This window comes from Euprymna scolopes, chromosome 6 (genome assembly GCF_053919585.1).
Source record: "Euprymna scolopes isolate OS-2025 chromosome 6, ASM5391958v1, whole genome shotgun sequence".
NCBI classification, from domain to species: Eukaryota; Metazoa; Mollusca; class Cephalopoda; order Sepiida; family Sepiolidae; genus Euprymna; species Euprymna scolopes.
The window spans coordinates 175,276,073-175,296,649 of NC_136487.1; the positions used below are offsets into that span (position 1 = coordinate 175,276,073).

At 32.7% G+C, this 20,577-nt stretch overlaps 1 protein-coding gene across 2 annotated transcripts in view; it reads left to right on the forward strand.

The window, feature by feature from the left end:
• LOC145278108 (BOS complex subunit NOMO1-like) overlaps positions 1–20,577 on the forward strand; it is a 167,854-nt gene that overhangs the window by 137,109 nt on the left and 10,168 nt on the right. The window contains exons 29-31 of one of the 2 annotated variants that reach the window (XM_080130382.1): positions 6,765–6,884; positions 9,060–9,170; positions 11,860–11,967. In XM_080130382.1, coding sequence (XP_079986508.1) covers positions 6,765–6,884; positions 9,060–9,170; positions 11,860–11,967 — 339 coding nt within the window. The remainder of the gene's footprint in view (positions 1–6,764; positions 6,885–9,059; positions 9,171–11,859; positions 11,968–20,577) is intronic. The other variant, XM_080130383.1, reaches the window with a different exon arrangement.

Below are 20,577 nucleotides of genomic sequence, written 5' to 3' on the forward strand. Positions count from 1 at the left end.
AATGTAAATTCTCAAAATATATATAAATCTCTTAATTATTATATTCATCAACATTCGTTAATATGATTCAAGTACAGGCTTGTTACTTTCTCATTTAAAAAAATATAAAGAAATTTAAACCAATTTAAAATGTGTCATTAAATTATTTTAGAATTATCAAAAGTTAAAAACATCTCTACTAAGATTAATCCACAATTGTAAGCACAAAAATGTTTCCTTTTTAATGTCATAAGATATTTTTGTATTCGTATAAAAAAAAAGGGAAGAATTTTCACTTGAAAATAAGCAAAAATTAGAGTTGTCTTTACAAACGTCACAACTCTTAGAGGACTGCATGTAGACGGTCACATGACTATAATGCATTAAAATAAAATTAGTTTTCCTGACGACTCTTATGCAATGCCTGTAAGTAATCATTTATCTTGAATTTTGGTGGATTTTGTGAAAATAAAATATAACCGAAAAAGTTCTGTCCATTTTTAAAGAAAAAAACGCCTCACAGTATATGTAACATATTTAGTCTTCGTAGTAATTGCCATCGACATACAGCATCTTCTGCCAACGTGCCTCCAGCTGTTCGATCCCTTTGCAGTAGAACTGGGGGATGGGTAGATACATAGAAATTTGTGAGGGCTTGGTGCAAATCTGCTTCATTAACGAAGGATTTCCAATTAAGATTATCCAGGGAGAGGAAGAGGTTGTAGTCAGATGGTGCAAGGTCAAGTGAATAAGGTGGATGGCACAAGATTTCCACCCAAGTTGCTGTATGGTATCCTTGTCCACTTAGCAACATGCAGCCTGGTGTTGTTATGGATTAAAAAACACATTTGTTATTTACCAATGCTGGCTCCTTCTAGCGCAATGCCTGTCAGTACAGTTAGAGTAGCAGGGATACGGAAGGAAATTCCAAAGTTTAGCAGTTTAAGAGAAGAGACTATTAAAGTCGGTTTTTCAGTATCAAATGATCTCTACAGTGTCGGGGTGGAATTTTACTGCTTGTGTAGTTAATCAAGATATTTACATCAAGAGGGTACAAGTGCTTTGAGTTTGTCGGAGAACCATCCGTTAAAATACTTGTAAAACAGGCACAGAGATATAACACTATGGTGATGAGACAGGGGTTGGAGTTTGGTTTCTAGTGCGGGACATATTAGGTTGGAGATTCTGGTGATTCTTTTATTTTAACCCTGTCCAAAAATGAGAAACTAGTAGTAGTAGATGCACCAACCCAATTCTGGCAACGATACTCCATGCATTGGCGGATAATGGCTTTGTAGAGATACAGAATATTCTCAGGTGTTGTGAGTAATTTTCTAGCATGATAGAGAGAGCCCACCTTTTTCGTAGCAGCTTTGGCAAATGACCTCAAGGTATTTCTTCCAGTTCATGTTTGAATGAAGAATTTTCAGGTAGTGTATCCTTAGCCATGGTTATCAGTGATTGAGTCTCCTGTAATTATTAAAGGAAAGAACTTAATTCTCACAGCATTACATGTTAGCATCGATTTTTGTCTCCATTACACTACAGACTACAGTTCTACCTCTAAGGTTTTAGCCATTGCCTTGGATTCGTGTTTTCCTTGTATCTGTTATAGAGTGTGGTATCAGCAAATATACTCATCTCTTAGACAATTTTATCAGATCAATTGAAATACAGCAACCAGACAAACTGTCAAACCAGTACACTAAAATTTGCCGATGAGAAAGACCCAGTCTAATCACATGGACATATGTGGCAATCAAGCACTCCAAGATGCCCAGTTTTAGGGGAGAGGAATGAGGTGGAAGCAGGGGACGTCTTTCATTGCTTTAGTTAGGAAACATTGGATGTCTCTGCTAAATCCCTCTGATTGCACCTCTGCAACCGACTAAAAAGCAAACGATGGCTATGAAAGCCGGGCAATAGTCTATCTACTCCTTTAGCAATTTGAATTTGTTTGAATCATCAGCTTTAGGGAGGTTGTCAACCAGGACTAAGGAAGCCACCTTCTTCTGTTTGTTTGGTGCCAAAACGTATGAGGTCATTAGCACAGGTTTAAATATGTTTTCCTTATTGTAGGTGGATGACTTGAAGAGATCTATGGGTCCATCAGCACCGAAAAGAGTAGCCCCATGCATGGGTTCTAAACTAGGTGTTTCTGCTCTCCCGCATGAGTAGTTAAGATTATTTGAATTAGTACAAAGATACGAAGTGCCTTCAATAAGTTTCCAGATTTTTTTTTTCACATGGGCACTTTTATTAATAGAAAACCTGAAACTTTAGTCTCGTTTGAAGTAATCTCCTTCGGCTGCAATGCACTTGTTGTACGGTTCCAACAACTTCTGGAAGGCACCATGCAAGTCCTCTTGTGTGAGCGTGTCAATGACCCTTGTCACAGCCTCTTTCGTCTCCTCTCTTGACTCATAAAAACAGCTTCTAAGGTTTTCTTTGAGCTTAGGGAATAACTAGAAGTCACTAGGGAGAGTTAGGAACTGTCTTAATGCCCATCTTGGTCAAATAATCTGCGACAAGCATCGAACACTCTTGAGACAAACTTTGCGCAAATCTTCCTCATTTTCAGTTCCTTACATATATTTGTGTGTACAGTTCCCACACTGACAACAAACTGTGCACTTATTGTCTCTATAGACACACACGACGGTCTTTATCCGTGAAATTCTTTATTTGACCAATCAGCCCTCATGTTTTGACTTCCTTACTCCTCCCACACTTCTCATCATTCCTCACAGACTCCCTGCCTTCCTTGAATATTTTATGCCACTCAAAAACTGATGCTCAATTCATGCAAGATGGTCCAAAAACAGTCTGAAGCATTCCATACGTTCTTGTGGCATTTTTTTTTTTTTCAAGTTTAAAACAGAATTTTATTGCACATTATTCTTTTAAAATGTCCTCACGTCCAGATTGCATTTTTGAAAATCACCAGCTTTAACAACCAGGCTTTAGTAGGGTGTATTCTAATTCCTGCTGTAGCTGTTCATTTGAACCTGAAATCATAAGAATTGGTCAGTCATCTCATAAGATGTGTAGCAATGACATACTGAATTTTGAAGAGTCTACGACAGTTTTAAATGGTTAAGTGTAATGGATGCTTGTACAAAATAAGTCTGAAAACTTATTGAACGCACTTTGTATCTAACAAAAAGTTACACTCCTCCTGAAAAGAACATAAAGTTGAAGAATAAGGTTCGCATCTCATCACAAGTGCAAAGAGGGGGGGCGAGTATAAAGCATTGTTGTGTAACTATAAGATTGGTATTAGATTTAAAGGAAGAATAAAATGTGGTTAAATACTTTAGTAGAATAAGAATAGGATCAAGAGTTAAAGTAAGATTCAATTTTAGATTTAGTTTTCATGCAAGAGAAATAAGTAAAGAGTCTCTACTTAATAAATACTGTTTTCAGTTCACATTCAAACTATGACTATTGAGCATCTATTCAACATAGATGTAATATAGGTATGAACATTAGATAAGTATCTACTTTTATGAAGTCCTTCTGCCTTCTAAAATTGAAAAAGAGATAGGAGGTAAGTCCCCCTCCCATAATGAGTAAAAACTATGTATTTATGTAACAGCATAATTCGAATCATTTCTTGTTCAAATTAATACATAACAGCATTTAAATAAATGATTTGAACTCTGATCAAAAGATACAATATTGATGTATATTAAGATACAAAGATTCGATTAAGTCGATATAAGGAGTCAAAACAATGTCTACAACAATGCAAATTTCAAATGGAATCATGTCATCTTTTCTAAGGCGACAATTTTTTTGTCCCACCCTGTACTGGATGAATTTTCGTAATTTTTGGATATATTACTATTTTCGACATGTCAATTAAGTACATAATATTGTTTTTGCTTCAAACAACATATTTAAAAAAAAAAAAAAATCGATAAGCACCAAATGAAATAAAATGTGCCATTAAATTATTTTAGCTTCTATTAAAATAGTTAAAATAATGTCTGCAGTGCAAAATAAGTATAGACAGTGGTGTTGAGTCAAAATAATCTGTTAGCTGTACATCTAGGAAAGAATTTTTCCCTGGATGAGATATTTTAATTTCAGACATTCAAATAATTAAAAACAAATACACAATGTATTTTAGAATCTGTCTTGTCAAAGGAAAAATGATACAAATAAAATAAAAATATATAAAAATTTAAAGATTAAAAATGAATGAAAAATAAAATTTCATTGAAAAATTAAGACGGGATTTAAAAACCAAGTACAAAGCACAACAAATTTACAATGTTTAGAAAATAATGGAATTCAGGAAAACAAAAGTTCAGTTTCCACTTTGCATTTTGCTTGCAGACAGCAAGGCATCCATCCCTCCATCCCTCCATCCATCCATCGATCCATTCATCCATAGCCTTGAGTCCCTAAGGAGCATAGGCCATCTACAACTTTGTAGATGCTTTTGTTGCGACTGAGTTCTTTTTATGGGGTGAGGGTGCTGGCCCCACGCCCAACCTTCCCAGAAGGTTCATACAGCGTCTAGCCTTCCCAAATAGTCATCCATCTGGTACCAGCCAGGCTCAACGTTGCTTAACTTCGGTGATCTGGCGAGAACAAGTTGTTTGTGCCATATATAGCAAGGCATGTAAATGAAAAATCTTATGGCCTTTAACCTGGCATTAACACTTAACGATTACAATATGTTATACACAGTTATATATATAGTTCTAGGATGTCCACCCACCCAGGCTTTACCATCCCTCTTTTTAAGAAAAGGGTTAGTTTATTGTTAGTCACTTGAACTGCCCTACTGAGGAATGGCCAGGAATCTTTTGCAGGCCAGAGTGCTGCTTCTCGACTACGCTGGCTCTTCAATTCCAATTTCCGACCCTAATCTCACATTTTCTTGCCATGGGAGAGATAAATCCCAATAAATCCCCCAACCCCCAATATTTTCTCCTGTATCAGAAAACACGCTATGTGATATACGTATATCTGTACGTGATGTTGCCAAGCTAATCAAAAACCTTCATTCCAGTAAAGCAACTGGCCCTGACGGTATTCCAATTATAGTACTCGAAAAACTTCAACCTGAACTAGCGCCCATACTTACAAAACTGTTTAAACGTTGTCTTAAGGAGAATAGTTTCCCATCTCCCCGGAAAATTTCATCAGTATGCCCTGTATTTAAGAATTCAGGTGATCGCTTATCCCCCTCTCAGTACAGGCCAATAAGTCTCCTGTGTGTCATGAGTAAGTTGCTGGAATCTGTGTTAAATACAGAAGTAATCAACCATCTCAGCAAAAATAACCTTCTTAGTGACACTCAATATGGTTTTCGTTCTACTAGATCTACAGCAGATGTGCTTACAGTTATATCTCATAGGATTAGCAAATCTCTCGACTGAGGCCACCTTTCTAGAGCAATTGCTCTTGACATATCTAAGGCCTTTGATAGGGTATGGCATAAAGGTTTACTTCATAAGATCTCTAGCTATGGTATAGCTGGAAATGTCTTCTCAATTATTAAATCATTTCTTTCTGATAGGTTCATAAAAGTAGTAGTTGAGGGGCAAAAATCAGAAGCTCACAGTATTAATGCCGGTGTCCCTTAGGGGTCCATCCTGGGCCCAACTCTTTTCCTGATCTATATTAATGATCTTCCAAATCACATCTTTACATCATTTGTAGACATTTATGCTGATGACACTACCATTTATGGTAGCACATCTAACATTCTGATCCACATCTGGCATCAATTGAAATGAATGGCTCTCGTCTTCAGGAGGCCTCAAGTTTTGACAAGCTTCTGGGTTTGACCTTTACTCCTGATCTTAAATGGAACACGTACATCAAATCTGTTGCCAAGGCCGCTGGAAAAATGGTGGGATCTTTCTATCGATCCGGTAAATATCTCACTGCTGATGCTATTCTTTATCTATATAAGAGCCAGGTACGTCCAAGGATGGAATATTGTTGCCACATCTGGGCAGGAGCTGCTAGAAAGGACTTGTCCTGCCTTGATAGAGTTCAAAATAGACTTCGTAGCCTCGTAGGAGATGTTCTTCTCTCTTCCTTGCAACCTCTATCTCACAGAAGAGATGTTGTGAGTTTGTCTCTGATGTATCGTTATTTTCATGGAAAGTGTTCAACTGAGCTTCAATCTATGGTCCCCCCTTGCCAAACTTTCACAAGAAACACTTGTCTAGCTGTACACACTATCAATAATTCCCCCCACTCTTTATCTGTGCCTAAACTTAAACGTAGATTCCATGAACAAAGATTCTTTCTTAGAACTGCTCGCCTGTGGAATTGTCTTCCGTTTTCCTGCTTTCCGGCTGACTACAATATGGTTGTGTTCAAGTCTAACGTAAATAAGTTCTTGATGAGCCATTCTATATAAGTTATCAAATTTACCAAATTTTCATTACTAATGATTACTATATTGTCCAATGTCTACTGTAAACTCTTTAACCCTTATCCTTGAGTGGCTTCTTGGCCTTGATAAGTGGTGATGCCTATGTAAAAAAAAAAAAAAAGTACCATACTTTCTATTAACATATACTTAGGCAGCAAACCCTATTTTTAATACATGTTTCATTGTAGATTGTATACGTAACTAAGCTTTTTCGTTGGTCACTCTAAAGTTTGAAATAATATTTTTCTCTTTAATCTTTTGTTTACTGTGGAAGAAAAAAAAAAAAAAAAATTTATTGTCATGTTTTTTTATGGATTTTCCTTTTTTTTCCCTCCTTTTGTTTTAACAATGTAATTTTCTTTTTTTGTTTAATCTTAAGGAATACAACCTTCGCTTGGAAAGCTCACTTTCCTATTCTAAGTACAACTACATCTTACCAGAATATAGTTTTGTTGCCAACACTGCTTACAAACATGTCACATTTAAATTTGAGCCAAAGGTAAATCAAATATTTTTTTTATTTTTTTTGTTTTTCATTTTTTTTGTTTTTCATTTTTTTCCATTCATTTTTTTTGTCATTTTTAAAGAATATTTCTTCTATTTTTTCTTTTCATTTTTTTTAAATGAAAAAAAAGTTTTCTATTTAAAAAAAAAAAAAAAAAACTTTTTGTGCATTTTTTTTTAAATTTGTGAAAAATTTTAAAGAAAAAAAAAAGTTTTCATATTTTGCCAGTCCACCACTCATTGTTACTTGGTTGAATGATAGACTGACTTATCTCCTCCTGCTTTACAAGATTTCTGCTTTCTTTAATGGCAGATCAAGAAAATTAATCTGATTTTTATTTTTTAATTAAAATGCTACTCAATTTTTTCATAATATTTGGTGTAACTACCAATTTTGTCTGATACGTAATTATATGAAAGAGTTTTCTTGCTAATTTATTTCACTTGTGAAACTGATTTTCACTTGTGCCCCTATCTCTAATAAGCAACGTCTAGAGTCCATTCTAGGCCCAACTCTCTTCCTGATCTACATCAATGATTTCGCAAATCACATCCTTAGATCATTTGTAGACATTTATGCTGACGACACTACCATCTATGGCAACATTTTAAAGGTCGTAAATGACCAAGTTCTTTCTGATTCTCTCTCCTCTGATCTTGGGCACGTGGTACAATGGGAAAAAAGTGGCTGGTTACTTTTAATGCATCTAAAACCAAACTTCTATCTTTCTATCATCAACGCTCTGATCCCCGTCTGGCATCAATTGAAATGAATGGTTCTCGTCTTGGGAAGGCTTCATGTTTTGACAAGCTTCTAGGTCTGACCTTTACTCCTGATCTGAAATGGAACACGTACATCAAATCTGTTGCCAAAGTTGCTGGAAAAATCGTGGGATCCTTCTACCGATCCAGAAGATATCTCCCTGGTGATGCAATTCCCTACTTATATAAGAGCCAAGTACATCCAAAGATGGACTACTGTTGCTATATCGAGGCAGGGCCTACTAAAAAGATCTTATCCTGCCTTGACAGAGTTCAAAATAGACATTGTAACCTAGTGGGAGGTGCCCTTTTCTCTTCCCTGCAACCTCTTTCTCACAGGAGACATTGTGAGCCTGTTTCTGCTTTATCGTTATTTCATGGCAAGTGTTCATCTGAGCTCCAATCTATGGTTCCCCCTCGCCGAACTTTCACAAAAAAAAACACTCGTCTAGCCAAAACCACTACCAATAATTTCCCCCACTCTTTATCTGTGCCTAAACCTAAACATAGATTCCATGAACAAAGCTGCTTTATTAGAACTGCATGCCTGTGGAACTTTTTTCTATTTTCTGACTTTCCAGCTAACTACAATATTGTCGTCTTCAAGTTCAATATAAACGAGTTCCTGATGAGCCATTCCCTCAAGTAATCCAATCTTCCAAATTTTCACTACTAACGATTACTACTGCACACTCTATAACTCATATTCTTGACTTGCATGCGGGTCTTGATAAGTGGTAACTCCTTTGTAAATTAAGAAAAGAAAAATAAGAAAAAATACTGTTATCATAATCAGAAAAAAAAGCAAAAAAGTTGAATAGAAAAATGATTACTTGATGGCATTTATGTATTTCCTACTGCACAACGATGTGACACAAGATTAAGAAGGTGGGAAATAAGAAAAACTTGTGTAACAGAAAAATGGTACACTGTTCCCACAAAAATAACCTGAGCAGCCCCATCAGCATTTCCTGGTAGCAGCCCCTTAGGAGGTAAAACCTAGTTAGGGGCACCCTATAAGATTGTATATACTCATAGTTCACATCTAGATCATGGCAAAATTATTTTTGTTCATAAATATTAACTTTTTCTTTTTCAATCTTCTCCCCTCCTCCCACCACTCTTCCTTCTCGCCTTCATTCAATGCTTAAAGACGAGAGACCAGCCAAAGAAGTTGTAGTCACGATTCTGTTATTTTAATTTTAATTAAAACCTAGTCGGGTAGCAAATTCTTTTGTAGTCAACTTCCTAAAGGCTGCGGTGAAAAGTTAGAAGTCATGACTCATCATTTTTTGGTTGGATTCAAAGTTTTTAAAAAGATGATTTTCCGTAATTTATGAAAATCTTAATCAGTTATTTTTTTCTTTGAATTTTTTCTTCTAATCTCTTTTTCTCTTTCATTCCTCAGAGACTGATAGATCAAGATTTTAACCAAACTTCCTTCCTGTCTTTACCATTGGCTCTTTTAGTGCTGGGAGCAGCATACACACTTTATAAACACAGACACAATTATGCAAAGGTAAAAAAAAAATTTCAAAAATCTTTTTATTTAATATTCCTCCCATTTTGTTCAATTTTTCTTTCAATGTTTAAATGTTGTAAATTTTTTACTTTTATTTTTCATTTTTTTTTTCCCTTATTTTTTCACTCAATATTCAAGTTGAACATAGAAAAAGAAAATCAATCAGAAAAGCTTATATATATGTATACACACACATGTTTATATGCACATATATATATGCGTGTATATATACAGTAGGTTAAGAAACTATATAGCAATTAAGCTGCTCAGAATCTTCCGCATTTCATCCCCACAGGGTACTGTCAGGCTAAAATGCTAGATGATTCCCTACAAGGATAGATTTGCAAAAGATTCTGTGTAGCTTGATTGCCATATATTTTCTTAACTTCCTATCTAGCTCTACTCACATATTGAGCACTATGGAAGTAAATATTAAAGATTGATACATAAAATATCTCCTCATAACATTTTATGTAGATACATATGAAATGTGCGTATATATATATATATATATATATATATATATATATATATATATATATATGAAGATCAATTATTAATCTCCAAGCAGAACACGATACATTTGAACCAGCAAGTTCCTGCAAACGTCTTAATCTTGTTCTAAATGATTAAAAGTTTTTTTTTTTTGATAATCTGTTAATAAAAAATATCTGATTTGTAAAATTAAAAAAAATTGATTAATAATTTATTTAAAATATTTAATTAAAAAGAAAACTGTAAGAATAAATTAAACTTCATAATTCTTTTTAAAGCAAAAAAACTTTGGTAAATAAAATACCCAGCATGCACTACATATCAGACTTTTATCTTAGAAATTTCAAAAACCAAAACTAATGTATTTATACAATATAATTTTCAATATTTTGTAAAGACGTTTGATTGATTTTATTGCAAAACCCATTTTTTCTTTTAGAATGTAATTTTTTATTGAATTATTTTTCTAAATATTAATTTTAAAAGATCTCAAAAAAAAATCAAATATAAATAAATTAAACTTAATATTACATTCTTTGAATCAAGGTGCATTATGGGAAGGATTATTGTAAAATGGATTAGTTTCCTTAGTTTATGAAAACAAAGAATTTGATTTTTGACTTGTAAATTATTTTCATTTTGTTAATTTAAATCTTCAAAAGTTTTATGAATTTTCAAAGTGTCATAACATAAATAAGTCAGCCATTTTATAAATTACCTTGTGACTTGTTGAAATGTGAAAGCAATTTGGAAACATTTAAACTGTAGAATAAAAGCTATTTCTAACTTTTAAGTAATAAACAAGTCCTCATATATTAAATGATTTAAAGTTTTGAAAGTGTTTTACATCCTATATATATATATATATATATATATATATATATATATATAGTGACCTTCTGTGCATATGTGGACCAATCTCTATCAAATTACCCTGCAAATTTTTTGTCTACAGACTTGAAACTTGATATAGGGAATTCGGACTTGTGACACAAATTTGATTTAGTTTTTAACCAGTAAAAATAGCCATTAAAGAGTCAAAATTAAAACTTGGCAGACATAAGTTGACTTAGTTCTCCTCTCCACAAATGCAAATATACATTCATACATGAAATTGCATTATTTTTTAAAGTTTAAGTTTTTAAAGTTAAATTTACTAACTAGCAAATACTGCAAGAAAGCTGAATATTTTGATTTCGATTTTCACTGATGGCATCAAAGTCATATAGTTTTTTTTTAAAAACTTTTGAAATCACTGCTATATAGTTGGTTACAATATCATAATAAATACTAAAACTGCATGAATTAAAATATATTTAAGCATATTTTACGATCGGGCAATGCTGGGTAGCTTGCTAGTGTCTATATATAAATTTATTCCAATAACCAAAAACTAGAATCCGTTCATAATATTGTTTTTTTTTGTTAATAATAAATAAGATTATGAACTGATTTTGTTTTTTGTCATTGGTATTTAATTACCCACTGTATATGCTTTGATGGTCAAAATAGGTCTTCATTGAGCGTATAATAGGTAACAAATTGGACGATACATAAGGAATATAAACTTGAAGAAATGTATTTTTATATAAACTAGAAAATATACAACATGTCATAAAATATGCAACATGTCATAAAACAAACTGTTGTGAAGACGTGTGGAAAAGACGAAAAACAAAAACAAAGAATAAATCATGAAAAACGAAAGCTTTTATCAGTTTTATTCGAACAAAACTTGTAAAATTTTCGTTTTTGATAATTTATTCTTTGTTTTTGTTTTTTGTTTTTTTTCCACATGCATATAAATATGTGGGTAAATTCTGTGCATCTTTTGTAATTTTTTTTTTTTATAGAAATTCTGTTCCTTATTTTATCATTTTTATTTATCTTTTTGGTTGTGTTTTACTAATTTTTAATATTCGTAGTAAATATATTTTGTATCTTTACTTTCTTTTCTTTCTTTCCGTTAAATTTCCTTCATTGTATTTTTTTGCCTCCACAGAATTGCAAGCGATAAGAGTGTATATAGGTTTGGTATTTTATTTAAACGCGTTTAAGGAAACGATAAAACCTCAATTTGCTTCTTCTCCCCTAAAATCAAAGTCGAAAGACTCCCAAAACTGAAGGTGACCAACGAAAGCTCGTAAATTCTAATTTCTTTTTTCAATTTTATCGTTTCCCATTCGTCTAGCGCCATGTGGTGGACCAAGATTTGTTATCGCTCCTGACGCTGCCGTTTGCCATGTTAGTGACGGGATATAAATCCGTAATGAATATATTCCGAAACAATTATGGTCAGGTAATATTCTCGGCTTTCTTTCCTGTGCTGGCATCTCATGGTTAAACACACAAAAAAATGCGGTTACGACAGGTTTTTTTTTTTTTAAATTTCTTTTAAAGTTTCCATTTTTAAAATTTCTTTGCTCCCTCTCCTCCATCTTTTCCTGCCGCACCAAAAACTAACCAACTAACTCATATGAAATTACAAGAACAATGAATTACAAAAGACAGCTTCAATGATGCAATAGTGGCACGATAAAAAAAAAACAGTTTATCATTATGAAAGTGAAATCTGGCTGGTGTAAGTTGAAAACATGCGTTGCATGGAGAGAAACCATATGAGAATGATACGATGTATGTATAATGTGAGTCTTAAATAAAGGTTTAGATGGTGAGGGGAAGAGGGATAAATAAAGAACTGGCCAGAGATAGATTAGGTTAGAAGTCGATTTTTTAAAATCATTCAATTCATGCCAGCATGATGCGAAACCAAACCTGATGCGCTTAAGCACTCGAATATAGCATGCTACTTGATTTTGCTCGATAAACTTTAATTATCGACCAAAAAATGATTTTCTAATTAACAGTGAAAAGACTTTAAAACCATTTTCACATTTTCACAAAAAAACTCAACGTGAAATTTTTTTAATGTATGATAATGGAGAAAAAAATCCGACATGTTGTTTACATTTTCGAAAATGTTTTTAAATCGACAAAGTAATTTCTATCAAGAATTTCATGATGTGCCTTCAATAAGTTTACAGATTTTTTTGTATGAGCATTTTTATTGATAGTCCGCACATGAACTCTCCTCCAGCCGCAATGCACTTGTTGTAACGTTCCAACACCAGGAATGGAAGTCCTCTTGTGTGAGCGTGCCAATGACCCTCGTCGCAGCCTCTTTCATCTCCTCATTTGTCTCATAAAAACGGTCTCTGAGGTTTCCTTGAGCTTTGGGAATAACTAAAAATCACAGGGAGCAAGATTTGGACTGTCTTAATGCCAATGTTGGTCAAATAATCTGTGACAAGGATGGAGTTGTGGACTGATGCATTCCCGCAAATCTTCTGCATCTTCAGTTCTTTGTGAATAATTGTGTGTACAGTTCCCACACTGACACCAAACTGTCCACTTATTGCCTCTATAGACACCTGACAGTCTTTATCCGTGAAATTCTTTATTTGGCCAATTAATTCTGGTGTTCTGACTTCCTTACTCCTCCCACACCTTATCATCCTTCCAACTCCTTGCCTTCCTTGAATCTCTTATGCCACTCAAAAACTGATGCTCAGTTCATGCAAGATGGTCCAAAAGCAGTCTGAAGCATTCCATACGTTTCTGTGGCATTTTTTCCAAGTTTAAAACAAAATTTTATTGCATATCGTTCTTCTAAAATGTCCTCACGTCCAGATTGCATTTTTTAAAATTCACCAGCTGTGACTATCAAGCTTTAGTAGCGCGTATTTCAATTCTTGCTGCAGCTGTTCATTTGAACGTGAAATCATAAAACTTGGTCCGTCATCTCATAAGATGTATGGCAATAACATGCTGAATTTTCAGAAGTCGACGACAAATTTTAAATGCGTGTGCAAAAAAAGTTTCGAAACTTATTGAAGGCACCTAGTAATAGGCAAACGTCAACTATTCTGGTTCCTTTGTGCTCCTAAACCAAAGAAAGAAGTATTTTTTTTAGCGTGCTACTATTGTATCAATCAACCCAAATGATGAGTTTTTGTTTTTTTGTTTTTTTTTTAATTGAAATACTAATCAGTTTTTTTTTTTTTTGTTTCAAAGATTTCAGTTTTGCTTGACTTTTTGCCAAACCAAAGAATTCTAAACTAATTTTAACTGATAAAAGTTCAGTGTACACACACACACATATATATATATATATATATATATATATATATGTATGTATATATATATATATATATATATATATATATATATGCACTTGTGTTTCTATCATTCACACTGAAGAAGACCAAAGGATCAGTCTAAAATAATGTGCTTTTGAAGAAAACATTTTTCATTTTTTTCAAAAGACTTTTTTGTATTCCTATATATCAACAAATAGGAACTACAGAAAAGATATAACCATTTATATACTTTTCATATTGATTTTTGATCCATGCATATTTATATATTTTATTCAATTTAGGTTAACAACATAGTCACAACAATAAATCTACTGTTTCAACAATCTAAAAAATTTAATTGGGCCAGTCTTTTAAAAAGAATGGCTTCGATGAAGACTGAACGCCTCTGTCGCCCAATGAAAATTTTTTTAGTTGAAACAGTAGATTTATTGTTGTGACCAATGATGATTTCGTTTATCTAAAATGATTAAAAATATCTCCCTATTTTTATTGAGCGCTATATATATATATATATATATATATATATATATTTAAATTAAATAAGCTCAAATGTATTGAACTGAAAAACAACATATTTTTAAAAGATTTTGTTGAAATGACCTTATTCTAATGTCATATATTTGTTACTTTCGTTATTTTGAGATGAAAGATCTAAACTACTCCTTTCTCTCACTGCCACAATGAGCAATTTTTTTTCTTAAAAAGTAAAAAAAAAAATAACAAACAAACATTTATTTTATAATAAATCAAATCATATTCCAAAAATCATGTAAATTGATCAAGTAGTTTTATTTTTAAAAAGAAAATTAATTTTAAGTGATTAATAGAAATTTGTAGGCATTGCAACATAAATCTAATAAAAATGAATTATTGAATTATCTCCCTTTGTTTCTCGCCATTTTTTTTTCAAAATGGCGAGCAAGCTCATCATTCTGCAGATGCTCATAAAATTTGATTTTCTTGTATTAAAATAAACCTTCTTGATCAGTTTATGTGACTTTTGGAATATGATTTTTATTTTGTCACAGGTATGTACATCATACAGATTTTTTTTTGATAGCTAATCAACAGTGGCAGATTGTTCCCGTCATCCATAACAAGCAGAAATCTTAAGCCAATTTGCAGGAAAACCTTCACTGCTTCTCCACAATTCTCACTTTATTTAAAAAAAAAAAAAAAAAAAAAAAAGAATAAAGAAAAATCTGTATAATGTTTTTTTTCTTTTTTTTTTTTTTTTTTTTTTTTTTTTTTTTTACAAGGTAGTCACTACTTATCAAGGCCCGGAAGCTACTCAGGGATAAGGGTTATTGCAAGTACAGTACGTTAGTGTTGGAGATTTGATAAAGTGTCTTACTTAAGGAGGCGGTTCATCAGGAATTTGTTTACATTGGACATGAAGTCATCCGGGTTGTAGTCAGGTGGGAAACAGGCAACCGGAACAGAGTTCCACAGGCGTGCCCTTCTAAGAAAGAAGCTTTGTTCATGGAATCTACGTTTTGATTTTGGCACCGATAATGAGTGGGGAAAATTTTTGACAGTGGTTTCCGCTAGGCGGATGTTTATCATGAAAGATTGGCGAGGGGGAACCAGAGATTGGAGTTCAGACGAGCACCTGCCATGGTAGTAACAATAAAACAAATACAGGCTCGCAACATCTCTCCTTTGGGAAAGAGGTTGCAAGGAAGAGAAAAGGGCATCACCCACTAGGCTACAAAGCCTATTTTGTACTCTGTCAAGGCAGGATAGGCTGTTTTTAGCAGCTCCTGCCCAAATGTGGCAGCAGTACTCCATCTTTGGACGTACTTGGCTTTTATACAGATAGCATCAGGGGTGAGATATCTTCTGGAGCGGTAAGAAGGATCCTACAATTTTTCCAGCGACCTTGGCAACTGACTTGATGTACGTATTCGATTTCAGGTCAGAGGTAAAGGTCAAGCCCACAAGCTTATCAAAACATAGAACTTCTCCTAGACGAGAGCCACCTATTTCAATTGATGCCAGATGGGGATCAGCGTTGATGATGTAAAGATAGGAGCTTGGTCTTAGATGCATTAAAAGTAACCAGCCACCTCCTCCCCCACTGTACCACATGCTCAAGATCAGAGGAGAGAGAATCTGAGAGAACTTTGTCATTTACAGCCTTTGATGTGTTGCCATAGATGGTAGTGTCATCAGCATAGATGTTAACGAATGATTTAAGTATGTGTTTTGGGAGATCATTGATGTAGATCAGAAAGAGAGTTGGGCCCAGGATGGACCCTTGAGGGACTCCAGCATTAATACTGTGGGGCTCTGATTTCTGCCCATCAACCACTACTCTTATGAGCCTATCAGAGAGAAATGATTTAATAATTGAGAAAACATTTCCAGTGAAATCTTGTGAAGATGTACCTCACAAGTTTGAATTCTTTTGAGTTATCTCCTTTATTTTTTTTGTTTCATTTGTTTAGACAGTTTTCAAAATGACGTAAGGCAACCACTCCTCAGTTTGCAATAAAATGATTTTATTCTTTAAAAACAAAACTACTTGACCAATTTACGTGATTTTTATATTTTCTTTGCGTCACGGTTACACACTTCATACAAACTTTTTCATTTTTGTTTTTTAATATGGGTGAATTTTGGACAAGAACCAGCTTTTTTTTTTTTTTTTTGCACTAACAGTGAGATTAAAATGCCTAATTTATATTCACAGAAGAAAAATGGTTTTCTTTTATTCTGATCAGTGTCATGTGTTTAACTGATTTGCATATTGCTTTACAAAAATACATCTTATTAATTAACAGTTCATTTTTATTGTTTTTATTGGGTAAAAGAGTCGTTCTATTTTTTTTATTTTATTTTATTTTTTTTTGTCAATTTACTTGTAATTGTTTGTTTTTTTCTACTTTTTTTTCTTTTTATCCTCCCCAGGTAACAGCTTGTTTTATAATAAATTCAATTTGCAGTACTTATGCAGAATACAAGCCGTACTATTTTTTAGATAGAATTTTCAAGTTAAATTCAAATTTCATTATATGTTCTGTTTATTAATTTGTAACATGAACGTACAGAATAGTTAAAAAAAAAAAAAAATAAATAAATAAAAATAAAGAAAAATCTCACTCCTCTCTATTTTAAGAACAGTTTTTAAAAAAATATTATTTCAGCACAATCCATATTTTGCAGACGTATTCGATTATCTTTTTGTTCAAAAAAGGAAATCTTCATTTTTTACTTTAAGCGAAGTAGAATTTAATAAACGCGTTGAAAATTCTTTATTTTTTTCCTTAATTTTTCATGGACATGTTGCATGCATGAGAGAAGTTTTCAAACCACAGTTTTTTTTTTAGTTTCATATGATCACAAATTAAACGAACGCAAGTTTTATCTATCAAAGATAACTGGCTTTCTTTTATTTGTGAGTATTTTACATACGAAAGGCGTATTTGTGAGTATTTTACATACGAAAGGCGTATTTGTGAGTATTTTACATATGAAAGGCATTTAAATTAAGTAATTTCTTACTGAAATTAAAATAAACTAGCAGAACCTGTGTAAATTTCATGGTAGTTAAAAATTGTTAAAACACATAAATAAAATGAATAAAAAATGCCTTGACAGAGTTCAAAATAAACTTTCATAGCCTCGTGGGGAATGCCCTTTTCTCTTCCCTGCAACCCCTTTCCTACAGAAGAGACATTGTGAGCCTGTCTCTGCTTTATCATTATTTTCATGGCAAGTGTTCGTCTGAGCTCCAATCTATGCCCCCCCCCCTGCTTGACTTTCACGAAAAACACTTTTCTAGCTGAAATCACTACCAACAATTTCCCCCACTCTTTATCTGTGCCTGAACCTAAACATAAATTCCATGAACAAAGCTTCTTTCTTAGAACTGCACGCCTGTGGAACTCTGTTCCGTTTTCCTGATTTTCAACTGATTACAATATGGTTATCTTCAAGTCCAATGTGAACAAGTTTCTGATGAGCTGTCCCCAATTTACCAAATTTCCACTACAAATGATTACTACAAAGTTTTTTTCCCATTGACACCGCATATTCATTAGTCCTTATCCTCGAATGGTCTCTGGGCCTTGATAAGCAGTGATTCCTTTATGGGGGAAAAAACAACAAAAAAAAAGACCTACCAGAACTAGACGTTTTTAAATTTGAAAAAAAAAAAAGAAAAGTTTTATTCATTTTGTTTTGGTAAACGTTATCAATGTTGTTTTCCTGAATAGTAAAACTATTCAACATTGCTGACTTCAAAAAAATTCACGTCATAATGAAATACAAGCAATCAACTTATTTTGTAGTTGGGTTACTCTATTAGCCAGTAACTGAAATCATGACCTTAGAAGATGCCAGATAATTTTCTGGGACCTTTTTGGAAAAGAAAGCCTTCAAACATGGCATTAATTAAACATTTAATGAAAACCACAAGTGTCAAGAGAGAATGTTAACACACAAAAAAGTTTTTTTTTTTTTTTTTTTTTTTTTAAACCCTATTCCATCCTTCTTTCCTACCCCCAAAATAATTGTGTTCGGCTATAATTGTTAACAATTTGATGAACATTTAATTAGTCGTTCTTCTTGGGGCTAAAATTATTTGCTGTTTTTTTTAATGACTCTTAGTAAGAATGAAAAAAAATTTTTTTTACTTCTATATACTAATTTGATCTCTGGTGACTTCAAACCTATGATTATTGCAGTACTTATGTTTTTACCTTGGCTAATTAGGGGGTTGCAGTGAATCTGATGGTGTAAGATTTCTAATAGTATCTTGTGTAGTTTCAGATTTCAAATTTTAATCAAACACACAGAAATACCACTTTAATTTTAATTTATGTAATAGATAATTAGATTTCAAATTTGACATGAACTTCTTGTAGATAGTTGGCGACACGTTTGGAATTTCTCCATTTAAAAAAAAAAAATCTGATGCATATACTCATGATGGAAAGAAAATATCGTATTCCAAAAATCATGTATATTGATCAAGTAGTTTTATTTTTTTTATTTGCAGACTATTATCCTTATCTTCATAGTTGTTGTTTCACAACGTTTTGGCCGTTTGTCCTTTTCTCAATAATTACACCTTGGATTTTTTTTTTTAATCTTGCACAAACATTAGTTATGGTGAAAGTAAATTTCTCACTCATGAAGAGGGACCCCGCATGCTCGACTTATTTCTCAATGAAGTAGATGACCCGCTCTTTAGCCTTGTTGGGCAATCACTGGAAGATATCATTTTGATAAAATTGCTGGCCTCCATCAACTCACCGAGTTGATATCTGGACATCCAACATTTAAAAACACCTTAATTAAGGAAATGACTTCCAAATAAAATTAGTTGAGTATGAATGTTGTTAATTTGCATGAAAAATTGTTAAGTTTCTTGAGGACATTGTGTTTACCTGCATTGCACTCAAGAAACTTGACTGACAGGTAAATGTGTCAGAAATCAACAATTACCAAACAGCATGTAAAACGGACATTGGATTAGGAAAACTTAAGGTTGTGTGCTTGCAAATTGAAGCATGACAGCAATTTAGAAATTCTCTTGGTGCATCTGAAAAGGAAAGAATGCAACCATTGAATCTGTATACTTAACGATGACAATACTATTTCAAATTATGAAAAACCAACAGACAAAGCCTTTTATAAAGACGAGAGGACACGTCTAAAAAAAAAACAACAAAAAAAGTTTTATTCTGCAATAATTTCTGCAGATCAAAGCAGAAAATCATTGCAACTAAAAAAAACAAATAATTTAATATGAAATTTAACATATAACAATTTCTTGTCAAAATTTCACAATCAGACCCAAATAGCATTTCATCTGGCAAATCAAACTTTTCTACTGACAAGCCAAGTTTCATTTCTAATTATTATACCATGTTATTGGCAATAAAATAGCATACTAAGCTTTAATTTATTTTAAAAATTTAGTCCAGCCCAAATGACTGCTAATAAAATAAGAGAAAATAACTCATTTTAAATTGTAACATATAATAGGAGTTGTCTACCTTAAGTTTAAAAATGTGAAAACAACTAAAACTAAAAACATTGACTTCATTGCATTCCGGGTAACACAAAGGTATTTACAGTTTTATATTTTTTATTAACGACCATTTATATCTGGTGTGGAACCTCTACTAACCATTTTACTGCTAGTTTTCAATTTTAACTGTATTAATGAGGAATCAAGGCCAAAAGCAACATTTACTGAAATGGATTTTCAATTGAATAATGAATATTATGAGAGGATTGAAAATGATTAATAAATTGGATAAATTAGATTACTTAAAACTATTGCCATTTGATTTGAAGATGACCCTGTCGTAGTCTGCAGGGATGCAGTCCTGTTGTCATGTGTTTGTAAAAAGAAAGGAAGTTTTCAGATTTGGTGAAAACTTTGAAACGGTTTTAGGAAAAACAAGAATTCATTAAAAAGTTGTTTTTTTTTTTCTTTCTTTTCGATTTTGTACTTATCCTCTATAGTGAATTTCTGCAGGATCAAATCTTAATTATTATTTTTTAATTTTTTTTTTATCAAGAAATAAAATTAAGAAAAATGAAACCAATTCTTAAAGATGGGTTCATTTAATCTGTGATAAAGTTCAAGAGATCATGGTTTGAAAAGAATGCAAGAAAATAATCTGTGTAGATTACAAATAGTTTTGTGTTTTTATTAAATATTATTAAATGATAAATCATTTCCATTTAAAATACATTTATTATTATGCATGTATAATTGAAAAAAAAAG